This window comes from Narcine bancroftii, chromosome 6 (genome assembly GCF_036971445.1).
Source record: "Narcine bancroftii isolate sNarBan1 chromosome 6, sNarBan1.hap1, whole genome shotgun sequence".
Lineage (NCBI taxonomy): Eukaryota > Metazoa > Chordata > Chondrichthyes > Torpediniformes > Narcinidae > Narcine > Narcine bancroftii.
Window position 1 is genome coordinate 173,934,130 of NC_091474.1, and position 12,716 is coordinate 173,946,845.

Genomic DNA, 12,716 nt, shown 5'->3' on the forward strand with positions numbered 1-12,716 from the left:
CCCCACTAGGTCACCAGGGGTCATCCCAGTGATCTTGTATATGAAGCAGTCCAGAGCTACAGTCGAGCCTTCAAGGTTCGTCTTGCAGAGGGACAAGACCTCTTAGTGTACATATTAGTTTATTAAAGCTGTCTTCTACTCGCACTGGTGCTGTGGTTATTGTCAGTACAAAGATCTTGTATCTTTGAATGCTCTCTGGGGATGGTAGCATTGAACTTTAGAATTTTTGTGATTCCTTCACCACAGTCCCCAGCCAATGCTAGGTTATCTTGTAAACATTTAAGAAGCTGTCTGTATCCATTCTATCCCTCCTTCAGTAATGTAATTGATCAAAAAGTCCCACTTTTGGAAGATATTTGAGCAGACTTCAGTGATTTCTTTTAGCTCCTTTCTAAGGTATCCCTTTAGCAACTCTGTAATATTGGAATTGAAATGTAGCAATTTGTAGACCTACCCTTGTATGATTACTGCACAAGAGTTGTTTTCGGGATCTTTCAGCTCCGTGGTACTTGTGTGAATACTTGTGATACTTGCTGATATCTATTTGCTGATCTGTGTACTTCACTTGCGAATGAATCATAGATGTGATTTAAAAGGGTAAACAGGTTCATTGAAAGAAAACACACATGATGAAACTCACTTAAAAGCATTTGTTTTCCTTGATAAGATATTGGCATGCTTCTGATTGGTGGTTATGGCTGAGTTTTCTTGAATTTTTTTTAGGATTCATATATATATATATATATATATATATATTCAGTTTCTGTGTGCTTGCAGCACGGAAAGCAATTTTAAGCAGAAACACCTATCCAGTTTACGGTATGTTTATTTAAAATTACTTGCATGTATTAATTGTATATCAGTTTACTTTCATGCTTTTTATAGTAGACAATGGAGTTTTTAATTTGTAATTATTGTAAATCTTGATATTTTGGCTGATTAATATTTACAAAATTACTAAAATACTTTGATAAAACAATTTGTTTTCAACCTGATGTTTTAAAATGAATTTTCATTTTACCTCTGTGAATATACTGAGATGTTGTAATTCCCTGAATAGTTTTGCAAACTGCAAAGAGCAAGTAATGCTCTATTTTTATTTAAATTTAAAAAAAATAAGTTCTAATTATTTGAACTAAAAGATTTTTTTCAATTCCAAATGCTGAAGAAGCTGAATATTCATGTGTTAATGGTTAATTATTTTTCTGTTTATTATTGAATGATTAATGTATAAAGATATATACAATTTACCAATAGTTGTTAGTATTTATTTGCAACACATTTGAAGAGGATTCCAGCCTATTGAAACCTGTGCTGCTCAATTAGACCAAATTAACTGGTTCGCCCTGTGGGAGGGGAACCAGTGAACCGCTAAAACCAGTGCAGCCAAGGGGAGAAAGTACAAACTTTGTGGATAGCAATGAATGCGAACTCAGGTTACTGGCACTGTAAACATGTTGCTATGGTAATCTTGTTACCCTATTCATTATTATTTCAGCAAACTTCTTTAACCTCAATAATTGTCATGTCCTTTATCTACTCTGTTTTCAAAGAAGCAAACTAGATCAAGTAAAAGCAATTTGAAATGAATGAGCATAATTCATTTTATTTACTTAATTCTGGGGGATCACATGTGATTGGCATATATTGTTCATTCTCAAAGTGAAAAAAGCCAAAAACAAACTGCTTCAGGAATTCAGCAGTTGAGCAGCATCTGTGAAGGCAAAGGGATAGTGGATATTTTAGGTCATGATCCTGAATCAGGTCTGGAGTTTGTTTTTTGCCCCAGGTTTGGTGCCAGAACAAGTCTTAGCAGGGGGCATTAGGGTAACTGCGGGGGTGGCAAAATCTGAAAATTTGACCTTTGAAAACTCGCTCAGTGGGGGGGGGGGGGGCAGGGGAGGGTGGTGGTGCTGTCCTATGCATGCCTGTGAGTTTCCATCTGGTGTCAGAATTTGGTCTCGGAGAATGTGCCCTGGTCTCCTTCAGGAGCTCTTGTGCGTCCGCTGTCTGAGGTGTATGATTCTCGGAGCACATCTGAGGCTTTCTATGACACCCCCACCCCCATTAGTGTTATGTTGTAGACTGCAATAAACAGTCCCAGAAGTAAGACTTTCTTCTTTCTCTACACTGCAATTCAAGTTCAGTTTATTATTATCTGTCTGTACATATCTTCTTTGGCTTGGCTTCGCGGACGAAGATTTATGGAGGGGGTAAAAAGTCCACGTCAGCTGCAGGCTCGTTTGTGGCTGACAAGTCCGATGCGGGACAGGCAGACACAATTGCAGCGGTTGCAAGGGAAAATTGGTTGGTTGGGGTTGGGTGTTGGGTTTTTCCTCCTTTGCCTTTTGTCAGTGAGGTGGGCTCTGCGGTCTTCTTCAAAGGAGGTTGCTGCCCGCCAAACTGTGAGGCGCCAAGATGCACGGTTTGAGGCGTTATCAGCCCACTGGCGGTGGTCAATGTGGCAGGCACCAAGAGATTTCTTTAGGCAGTCCTTGTACCTTTTCTTTGGTGCACCTCTGTCACGGTGGCCAGTGGAGAGCTCGCCATATAACACGATCTTGGGAAGGCGATGGTCCTCCATTCTGGAGACGTGACCCATCCATACAACCAGACGAAACAGCATTTCTCCAGACCATGGCATGCATACACACACATACACACACACACAAACACTCACACGCACGCACACACAAACACACACACGCACACATACAATACATAGCAAACAATAATCACACATATACAAAAAATACATAAAGTAAAAATACAGAACTACCATGAACCTCTCTGTGTGCCTCCCTGACAGGCAGCCAGTAGGAAGGCATCACAGGAGACTGAGGCCAGTTCGACAGGCCCTCAACACCCCAGGGTGGATGTGATGCTGTGGGCTGCTGCGCAGACCCTTTCTTCCCTGTGTACCTCACTCATGACTTCCGGGGATTTCTCCTGCTTTTTTACTGTCAACCTTGCCGTGATGCATCTCAAGGAGAGGCTGTGGATGTTATAGATTTTATAATGTTTTAGATTTTCAAAAGGCTTTCAATAAGGTGCCGCATATTAGGCTGCTAAATAAGATGAGGGCCAATGGAATTACAGGGAAGTTATTAAACTGGATAGAAAATTGGCTGATAGGCAGGAAGCAAAGTGTAAAAATTAAAGGTACCTGTTTTGAATGGCTGCCTGTAACCAGTGGTGTTCTGCAGAGGTTGGTATTGGGGCCGCAACTGTTTACAATTTATATTAATGGTTTGGATTATGGATGTGTAGAGCTCGTCGAAAGAACCAAAGACTTGTTGATCCAAACCAAGGCTTTTATTAGCAAAAGACCGGAGCTCTTCACAGGTGGCCGACCAGTCCGGAATGATCCGACCTGGCTAGGGACACAACCCTTTAAGGCCCAGACAATAGGAGTGGCTTAGCTCTCAGCCAATCGCTGTAAGCACAGTCTAGGTACAGTAACTATATACACTATGTACATTGGTGATAGACCTGTACTATCACATTCACCCCTTCTTGGAGAATTGACCCTGGAAAAAAAAACAAAAACGAGGGAGAGAATGAAAGGAAGGGGTAGGTCAAGGACTGTAGCGGTCAGGGGGTCTGACCATCCGGCGTGACCGCCGTGGTGCCGGGATTGGGGTCACTGGAGTGGTGTTGCCAGCGGGCTCGTCGGGAGCGACTGCTCCGTCGCTCAATTCCCCAGTCGTTTTGTCGGCAGGGTGACCCGGGTCATTGGGATGCTGTTGGTCCTTCTGTTGCGGCACGGGGCCTGGAGAAGGAGTTGGGGGGTTTGCTGGGTCTACCGCGTCCTGAGCTAGGTCCCGCACCGAAACAGTGTCCTCCCGCCCGTCTGGGAACTCCACGTATGCGTAATGTGGGTTCGCGTGGAGTAGAGTCACTCGGTCGACCAAGGGGTCGTTCTTTGAGTGCTGGACGTGGCGTCGCAAAAGGACGGGGCCAGGGACGGTGAGCCATGCCGGTACAGTGGTTCCCGATTCGGATTTCCTCGGGAAAAGGAACATCCTTTCGTGGGGGGTGGCATTTGTTGCAGTACATAGGAGGGAGCGGATGGAGTGTAAAGCACTAGTGAGAACCTCCTGCCAGTGAGAGGTGGGGAGACCTTTAGACCGGAGAGCCAGTGTAACCGCTCTCCATATGGTGGCATTCTCCCTCTCGACCTGGCCATTACCGCGTGGGTTATAGCTCGTGGTCCTGCTTGAAGCAATACCACACTCCAGAAGGTACTGTTGCAGCTCTGCACTCATGAATGAGGACCCCCTATCACTGTGGATGGAATTGGGGTACCCGAAGATGGTGAAAATACTGTGAAGGGCCTGTATCACTGAGGTGGCAGTGGTGTCTGGGCAGGCTACAGCGAATGGGAAGCGGGAGTACTCGTCGATGGCCGTAAGGATGTAGGTATTACGGTTGGTCGACAGTAGGGGCCCCTTAAAGTCTACACTAAGACGCTCGAAGGGGCGGGTGGCTTTGATAACGTGGGAGTTATCCGGACGAAAGAAGTGGGGCTTGCATTCAGCGCACACCGAACAGGCTCGGGTCATGGAGCGGATCTCCTCGACTGTGTAGGGTAAGTTGCGCTTGACAAAGTGAGCAAACCTAGTGACCCCTGGATGACAGAGCGCCTCATGGAGTTTCCGTAGTCTGTCCATCTGTATGCTGGCGCACGTCCCCCTGGAGAGCGCGTCAGGCGGGTCGTTGAGCTTACCAGGCCGGTACAGGATGTCATAGTTAAAGGTGGAGAGTTCGATTCTCCATCTGGCGATTTTGTCGTTTTTTTATCTTACCACGCTGGGTGTTGCTGAACATGAAGGAGACCGCGCGTTGATCAGTCAACAGTGTAAAGCGCCTCCCAGTGAGGTAATATCTCCAACGACGCACCGCTTCAACTATGGCCTGGGCCTCCTTCTCGATCGAGGAGTGTCTACTCTCCGGACCCTGGAGGGTTCTGGAGAAGAAGGCTACAGGCCGACCGGCCTGGTTCAAGGTGGCTGCCAGGGCGAAGTCGGATGCATCGCTCTCGACTTGAAACGGGACAGACTCATCGATCGCGTGCAGCGTCGCAGCAGCGATGTCAGATTTGATTCGATCGAAAGCCGCTGTGGCTTCGGTCGAGAGGGGAAAAGAGGTGGTCTTGATAAGAGGACGCGCCTTGTCGGCGTAGTTTGGAACCCATTGGGCGTAATACGAGAAAAGGCCCAGGCAACGTTTGAGAGCTTTCTGGGTATGTGGGGGGGGTAAGTCCATTAGGGGACGCATGCGGTCAGGATCTGGCATGACTATCCCGTTCTCCACCACACAACCTAGAATAGCGAGTCGTGTGGTCCGGAAGACACACTTGTCCAAGTTGTAAGTCAGGTTTAGCTGACGGGCAGTTTGAAGAAATTTGTCTAGGTTGGCGTCATGGTCCTGCACGTCGTGGCCGCAGATGGTGATATTGTCCAGATACGGGAAGGTCGCGGTTAGCCCGTTCTGGTCCACTATCCTGTCCATTTCCCGCTGGAAGACCGCGACACCATTCGTGACCCCGAATGGTACCCTGAGAAATTGGTATAGCCGCCCATTCGCTTCAAAGGCCGTGAATGGTCGGTCCTCGCAGCGGATCGGGAGCTGGTGGTAGGCCGAACGTAGGTCAATAGTGGAGAAAATGCGGTACTGGGCGATCTGGTTCACCACATCCGTGATGCGTGGCAGGGGGTACGCATCCAGGAGCGTGAAGCGGTTAATGGTCTGGCTATAGTCGACCACCATCCGTAGTTTTTTTTCATTCTTGACAACCACCACCTGGGCTCTCCAGGGGCTTGAACTGGGTTCGATGATGCCCTCATCCAGCAATCTACGCACCTCACTCCTAATGAATTGCCTGTTTTCGTAACTATATTGCCGACTTTTGGTGGCCACAGGCTTCCAGCCAGGGGTGAGGTTTGCGAAGAGTGCTGGCGGGGCAATCTGGAGTGTGGAAAGGCCGCAGGATTGGCCCCGGGGCATGGGGGCGGGTTGCTCGGGTGCTTCGGGAGTGGGGCGATGGCAGACCGAGAGGGGGGCGTGGGGTCCCCCAAAGTGTAGGGACACCGTTTGGAACTGACACTGGAAGTCTAATCCCAGCAACACTGGGGCGCACAATTGGGGAAGGACGAATAATTTGAAGTGGGTGACCGTCACACCCTGTACTTCCAGCGTGGCGATACAATACCCCTTTATCCCAGTCGAGTGCGACCTCGTCGCTAATGAAATCCTCTGGGTAGTGGGAATAATGTCAAGTCCCCAACGGAGGGCCAGATCTGGCTGGATAAAACTGTCAGTTGACCCAGAGTCAAATAAGCAATTGGTGTAGTGTCCATCAGTTCCATTGCTTTAGTGAGGGGATGAGAGCATTGCTGGTTCAGTGTGATTGAAGCAATTGACAGGGGAGTTTTGTGCGATGACGTCACGCAACGGGATGACGTCACGCAACGGGATGACGTAGTCAACGCTCGAGGAGCAGGTTGGAGGACTTCCCGGAAGTGCTGTTGTGGCGGCGTTGGCGGGCGAATAGTAAGTATTGGGGTTTGTAGTTGCTCGCGATTGCCGGTGGGTAGGTCATTGGTCGCGGCGGTCGGGCCCTGGCGGTCGTCAGCGATGGACGCTAGGGTGAGCACCTGGTTGGCCGCGGGGGTGGCTGTGGCGGCGGCAGCAGCGGCGGTAGCGTCGGCCCCGGGGTTGGCTGTGGCTGCGGCAGCAGCGGCGGTAGCGTCGGCTCCGGGGGTGGCTGTGGCGGCGGCAGCAGCGGCGGTAGCGTCGGCCCCGGGGGTGGCTGTGGCGGCAGCAGTGTCAAGTGTTCCGCACGGGGGCGAGAGGCGGGCCATCACCATGGTTGCGACGGTGGGTTGCCCCTTCCGGGTTCGGCGTCTCCGTGACGTCAGGCGTTGCCGTGCAGGGGAGCCCTCGCTCTCATTGGACGAGAGCTCTGGGGAAGAAGAGTTTGAATGGGAAAGCGGCGATTGGGCTTCACACGAGGCACTGTGTTTGCTGGCGGCCATTTTAGACCTACAGACTGCAGCAAAGTGGCCGTTTTTAAGGCACTTCTGGCACCTGGCTTTTCTTGCTGGGCACTGGGACCTGCTGTGCTTGTCCCTCCCGCAGAAATAACATTTCGGGTTCGCACGGGGCAGGGTAGCAGCAGCCGATAGGCCGTCAGGGGTAGGGTAGAAGGGCACTTTACTCACATCAGAACGAGGGGTCCAGTCCCTAGAGAGCTCGGTGGACTTTAAGGCTGCATCCTCCATTGTGATTGCAATCCGGGCCACGTCCTCTAGTTTTTCTACCCCTTGTTCGAGCAAGCGCAGCCTCACTTCATTCGATCGGAGCCCAGCCACATAGGCATCCCGGACGAGATCATTTGTGATCTCGGCAGCAGTTTTGTCCACACAGTTACAGTCCTTGCCCAATGCCTTTAATACTTGTAAATATGCCCTGCTGGACTCACCGGGCTGTTGCTTCCTCGACGCAAGCACGAGCCGGGCATGAACTCTGTTCACCGGTTGATCATACAGTCCTTTCAGTACCTTTATGGCTGCGGTGTAAGTGGTCTCATCCTGGATGTTCTCGTAGACTCTCAAGGACACCATAGACAGCAATGCTGTTAGACGCTGGTTATCTTCCTCCACCTCAATGAGTCTCAGGAAGTTTTCAAAGTTCAGCAGCCAGAAGTTAAAGGCTTTGAAGGCTGTAGCTGACTGTGGGTCGATATCAAGTTTTTCTGGCCGAGTTAAACGCTCCATCCATTTCAAAAAAAATTCTTTTGCTAATAAAATTGTAGAGCTCGTCGAAAGAACCAAAGACTTGATCCAAACCAAGGCTTTTATTAGCAAAAGACCGGAGCTCTTCACAGGTGGCCGACCAGTCCGGAATGATCCGACCTGGCTAGGGACACAACCCTTTAAGGCCCAGACAATAGGAGTGGCTTAGCTCTCAGCCAATCGCTGTAAGCACAGTCTAGGTACAGTAACTATATACACTATGTACATTGGTGATAGACCTGTACTATCACAGGATGGTATGAATGATTTTATGGCCAAATTTGCGGATGACACCAAGATAGGTGGCGGAGTAGGAAGTGTAGTAGAAACCATAAAGTTGCAGAAGGATATGGACAGATTAGGAGACTGGGCAAAATTATGGCAGATGAGATTTATCATAGAGAAATGTACAGTTGTGCATTTTGGCAGTGGAAATAAACAGGCAGAATACTATTTGGATGGGGTGAAAAATTCAGACCTCAGATGTGCAAAGGGACCTGGGTGTCCTTGTGCAGGGAAACCAAAAGTTAATGACTAGGTGAAATTGGTAGTGAAGAAAGCGAATGGTATGTTGGCATTCATTTCAAGAGGAATAGTGTATAAGAGTAAAGAGGTGTTGATGAGGCTCTATGGGGCACTGGTGAGACCTCATTTGGAGTACTGTTTGCAGTTTTGGGCCCCCTATCTTAGAAAGGATGTGATGTTGTTGGAGATGGTGCAGAGGAGATTTACTAGGAAGATTCTAGGATGCAAAGGCTAATGTACGAGGAGGGTTTGGCAGCTCTTGGGTTGTATTTATTAGAGTATTGAAGAATGAGAGGGGGTCTCATAGAGGCTTTTCGTATTTTGAAAGGTTTAGATAGGGTAGATGTGGGTAAGATTTATTTCCTTGGTGGGTGATTCGAAGACAAGGGGTCATAGTCTGAAAAATAGAGGTTATATAAAACAGAGATTAGGTAGAACTTCTTTAGCCAGAGGGTCATGGACCTGTGGAACTCACTTCCACATACGGGAGTACTTAAACAAGAAATAGACAAGTATCTCATTAGTGAGGGCAATGGGGAAAAGGCCAGAAATTGGAACTAGTGTAGAGTAGCTTAGTGTAGATTTACTGAACAGACTTGATGGGCCTAGTAGCCTGCTTCTGTTCCTTTGTCTTGTGATCTTGTGATACACATTTCCTTGGTGCTGACACTGGCAGAGCAGTTCCAGCTGTGTGGGGGATTATGAGTAACAAAGATGGCCATTGATCCCACTGTGACGCTAAGCTACGGGCGGGGTGGGAGCAATGGCCGTGGGAAGGTCACAATACTTTGTTTTGGGAAGCAATGCCTGTGAATGCTGCACCCAACCTTGGGACTGACCCTGCCAGAGTATCAGTAATCTCTTGTGTTCCCATTTTCCTAGCTCCAATTCTGAAATTTTACAGCTTTTGCAGTTTCTATTGACTTATCCTCACATTGTGTTGACGTTACTCAGTGCATTTTGTGGGATAATTGCATCTATATTAAAACAAATGATGAATTTCCATATTTGAAGTGTTTGCTGACCCCTGAGTTCAGCAGAGATTATTTTGTGTTTTTATTTTCTTTTAGATTTCTCAGCATGTTTTCAACACCCAATGAGCTTTTTGAATACAAAGGCTGTAATTTCATCAGTAATATTCACAATGTTGAATACTTGAACAAGATTCCTAACTTAGACATAAAGAAGGATGATGTGATTGTGGTCACATATCCAAAATCAGGTAAGAGTTAGTTTATTTCAAACTTTCCGTCCACTAAATAAAGGAAAAGAGATAGGAATATGTTTAAGGAGTACAACTTTAGAGTATGATTGCAACTTCATTCTTAATATAAAAGTCAAATCACTACTGGAGTTCATAATGGGAAACAGATGGGAATATAAAAGGGATCTGCCAGGCTGTGGCATTCTCAATAAGAGGTTTAAACTTAAGACTGAAAAGGGTATAAGGAAGAAACAGCCTGAGCCTAATTCACACAAGAAGAAAACATTATAATAGGACTCAAATGGAATTTGAGAAAATAATCTCAAATTTAGCTGGACAGAATTGAAATATTCATTTAGGTCCTTGCCCATCTCCTGTAGCTTCAAGCAGAGACAACCTCATTAATTTTTTAAGGAATCAACAGTTCCATTTTTATGCTTTGGAGTAAGTAAATGACAATAAAGTGAATTTGAATATTCTTTTTTTTTTAAATTTTTTTATTTTTCACACCATAAATCACATTAGCCATGATATACACTTTTTCTTTTTCACACATATACAGTGACTTTTTCTCCCCCCCTCCCTCCTCCCAAGCCACCCCCCACCCACCCCCCTCTCATCCATTTTAGGTATACAATCTAGGTTGCATTAAACCAGTCAGACAATGTTGTCATTCAACAAAAATACACCAGATCTTTTTGGCTGCTCCTTCACCTTTTCTGCCAGACTAACTCATGTTCTTCTTAAGTGTATTCCTATCCATCTATACCTTCCCCCTTCCTTTTCATGACTAGGGCTTCAACAGGAACTAATAGGAAGGATATAAAGTTTTAGAGAAGGTGCAGAGGAGATTTGCCATGATACTGTCTGGATGGAGAAAATATCTTCTGAAGAAAGGCTGAGTGAGATAAGGCTTTTCTCTTTGGAATGATAGATAATATAGGTGAATTATGAAAGGCATAGATAAAGTGGATAGCCAGCACCTTTTCCCAGGTTGGAGATGGAGAACACCAGAGGATATCTCTTTTAAGGTGATTGGAGGAAAGTTTAGGGAAGATGTTAGATTTAATTTTTTTATTAAGAGCAATGGGTACCTGAAATGTATTGCTGGGGGTGGAGGTGGAGACTTGTAAAATAGGGGCATTTAAAAGACTCTTAGATAAGTATTGGTAAGAAGAATCAAGGGTTTTGGGATGTGAGAGCGAGAAGTGTTGATTGACATGGAGTAGGTTTATTTACAATAGGTCAGCAGAACACAACATCGTAGGCTGAAAGGCCCACATGGTGCTATACTGTTTTATGTTCTATCTTGCCCCAAACTTTCCTTATTTCTCTTTTAAATACCTTACAATAGCCTGCTATCCCTTTACCTGCAAACAGACTCTTCCAATCTATATTTGCAAGTTTCTGCCGAATGCCTCAAAGTTAGCCTTGCCCCAATTTAGGACCTTTATTTGGGCCAGTCCTGTATTTTTCCATTAATATTTTGCTAGAGTTAAGATTACTGATCCCAACGTACTCCCCAGTGACATTTTGGTCACTAGTTTATCACATTTCCCATGAGTGCTTCTTTCTTAGTCATGAGAGACTTGGGTTGTATTGATGTTCAAATAGACATAGAAGTGAGTGTAAACAAGTCACTGAAGGCTACGGAGCAACAAACAAAAAGAAGGTTAAATCATATATTATCCTTATTACAGAGTTCTGTGTTGTGTATTGGCCTATGTGTTTTGTGCTTTTATGTTGAAAAGTGACAGTTTACCTTAGAGAGCAATGGTAAAGGAGAACTGCTAAGAGAGTGGGAGATGGTCTGAGCATGTGCAGAAAATGATCTAAATATTTCTGGACTGGGATGATAAACCACCACTGGGTGGTGCTGTGGAGTGGAAGACAGCCCAGAGCATGAGTCATGGTCTGGAGGACAGCTTAGAATGTTGGGATTTCAAAAAGGATGAACATTCCAAAGGCAGCCAAAAGGATCTGAACCAAACCAGTTGTTCCTCTCTCTGCAGGCAACACAAGACCACTTTGAATTTTGTGCTCTCTCTCTCTCTCAAAGATCTTTTGGCTTTAGTTTACCAAACAAACTGAATTTTGTTCATGATCTTTGCTTCGGTTGAGATCGAAGTTTTGTGAGTCTTGTGTGTTTTGTGTCTACGTTTTTTTTTTCTGAGGACTGATTGGAAATGTCCTTTGAATTCTTGAAAGCGTTATGTAACATGAAGGGTTACCTGACAGGTCAGATAGCAAGATGACCAGAATAAATGACAGTCTTCATGTGCTTTCAGCCTGGAGGTCACCTGACCACCCAGGCAGGAGGCAGAGGTCAAAAGTCATTTCCTTATATTAATCAAGGTCAGACCTACCTTCAGATAAAGAAACTTTGCAATTTATCTGAAGCACCCAAGAGACTATTGTGGAGAAACTAATAGGCTTAAATTCACTTGAAAACACAGCATATCCTGCATTGAGTTACAGGTGGCTGTGGAACAATCACCTTTAAACAGGAGCATGTGGGGAGGGGACACAGGTATAATTGGCCAATAGATATGCTTGACCAGATAATTAGACATTACAGTGGTTTACCACATTCACACCTTGTTTTTAAAGAAGAGTCCCACGGGGTGAAGTGGAACTTACAAAGTTACACATTTATTAAGTAAAAGTCATAAGTTCGACCTATCAGGCTGTCTGGTCGTTTGCTGGGACTGTTGTAGAACTGGTTGCAGCTGTGGTGCAGCAGCGGAGTCCTGGAGAGTTTCAGCTGCCTGTTTGTATTCATCAGTATTGTGCTGATAGGTGGGCACCGTGCCTGGTGTATCCTCCCTTTGGGCAGAGGCAGGATACCAGAGGTCAGGTGCATCATGTGTGTTCAACAGTGAGGACAGTGTGGGGTGTTTAGCAGCAGTCTCCAGGGCCCCTGAGGGAGCCAAATTCCTGATGGAAACGGTGTCCTCAAGTCTGTCCAGATATGCCACATAGGCATATTTGGATTTGGCATGGAGGAGATGGACCCTTTCGACTAATGGGTCAGACTTATGGATCCTCACATGGCTCCAGAGCAGGACAGGCCTTGGGGGCATCAGCCATGCTGGTAGTGTGTTCCCTGTCGCAGATGACCTGGGGAAAGAAAACATATGTTTAAGTGGTGTAGTGTTAGTGGCGGTGCACAGCAGGGACCTGGTAGA

At 46.3% G+C, this 12,716-nt stretch overlaps 1 protein-coding gene across 1 annotated transcript in view; it reads left to right on the forward strand.

Moving 5' to 3' along the window:
- The first annotated feature begins 749 nt into the window (after positions 1 to 749).
- The window catches only part of LOC138736766 (amine sulfotransferase-like), a 51,115-nt gene continuing 39,148 nt past the window's right edge, over positions 750 to 12,716 (forward strand). The window contains exons 1-2 of the mRNA XM_069886791.1: positions 750 to 819; positions 9,395 to 9,546. Coding sequence (XP_069742892.1) covers positions 9,405 to 9,546 — 142 coding nt within the window. The 5' untranslated portion in view covers positions 750 to 819; positions 9,395 to 9,404. The remainder of the gene's footprint in view (positions 820 to 9,394; positions 9,547 to 12,716) is intronic.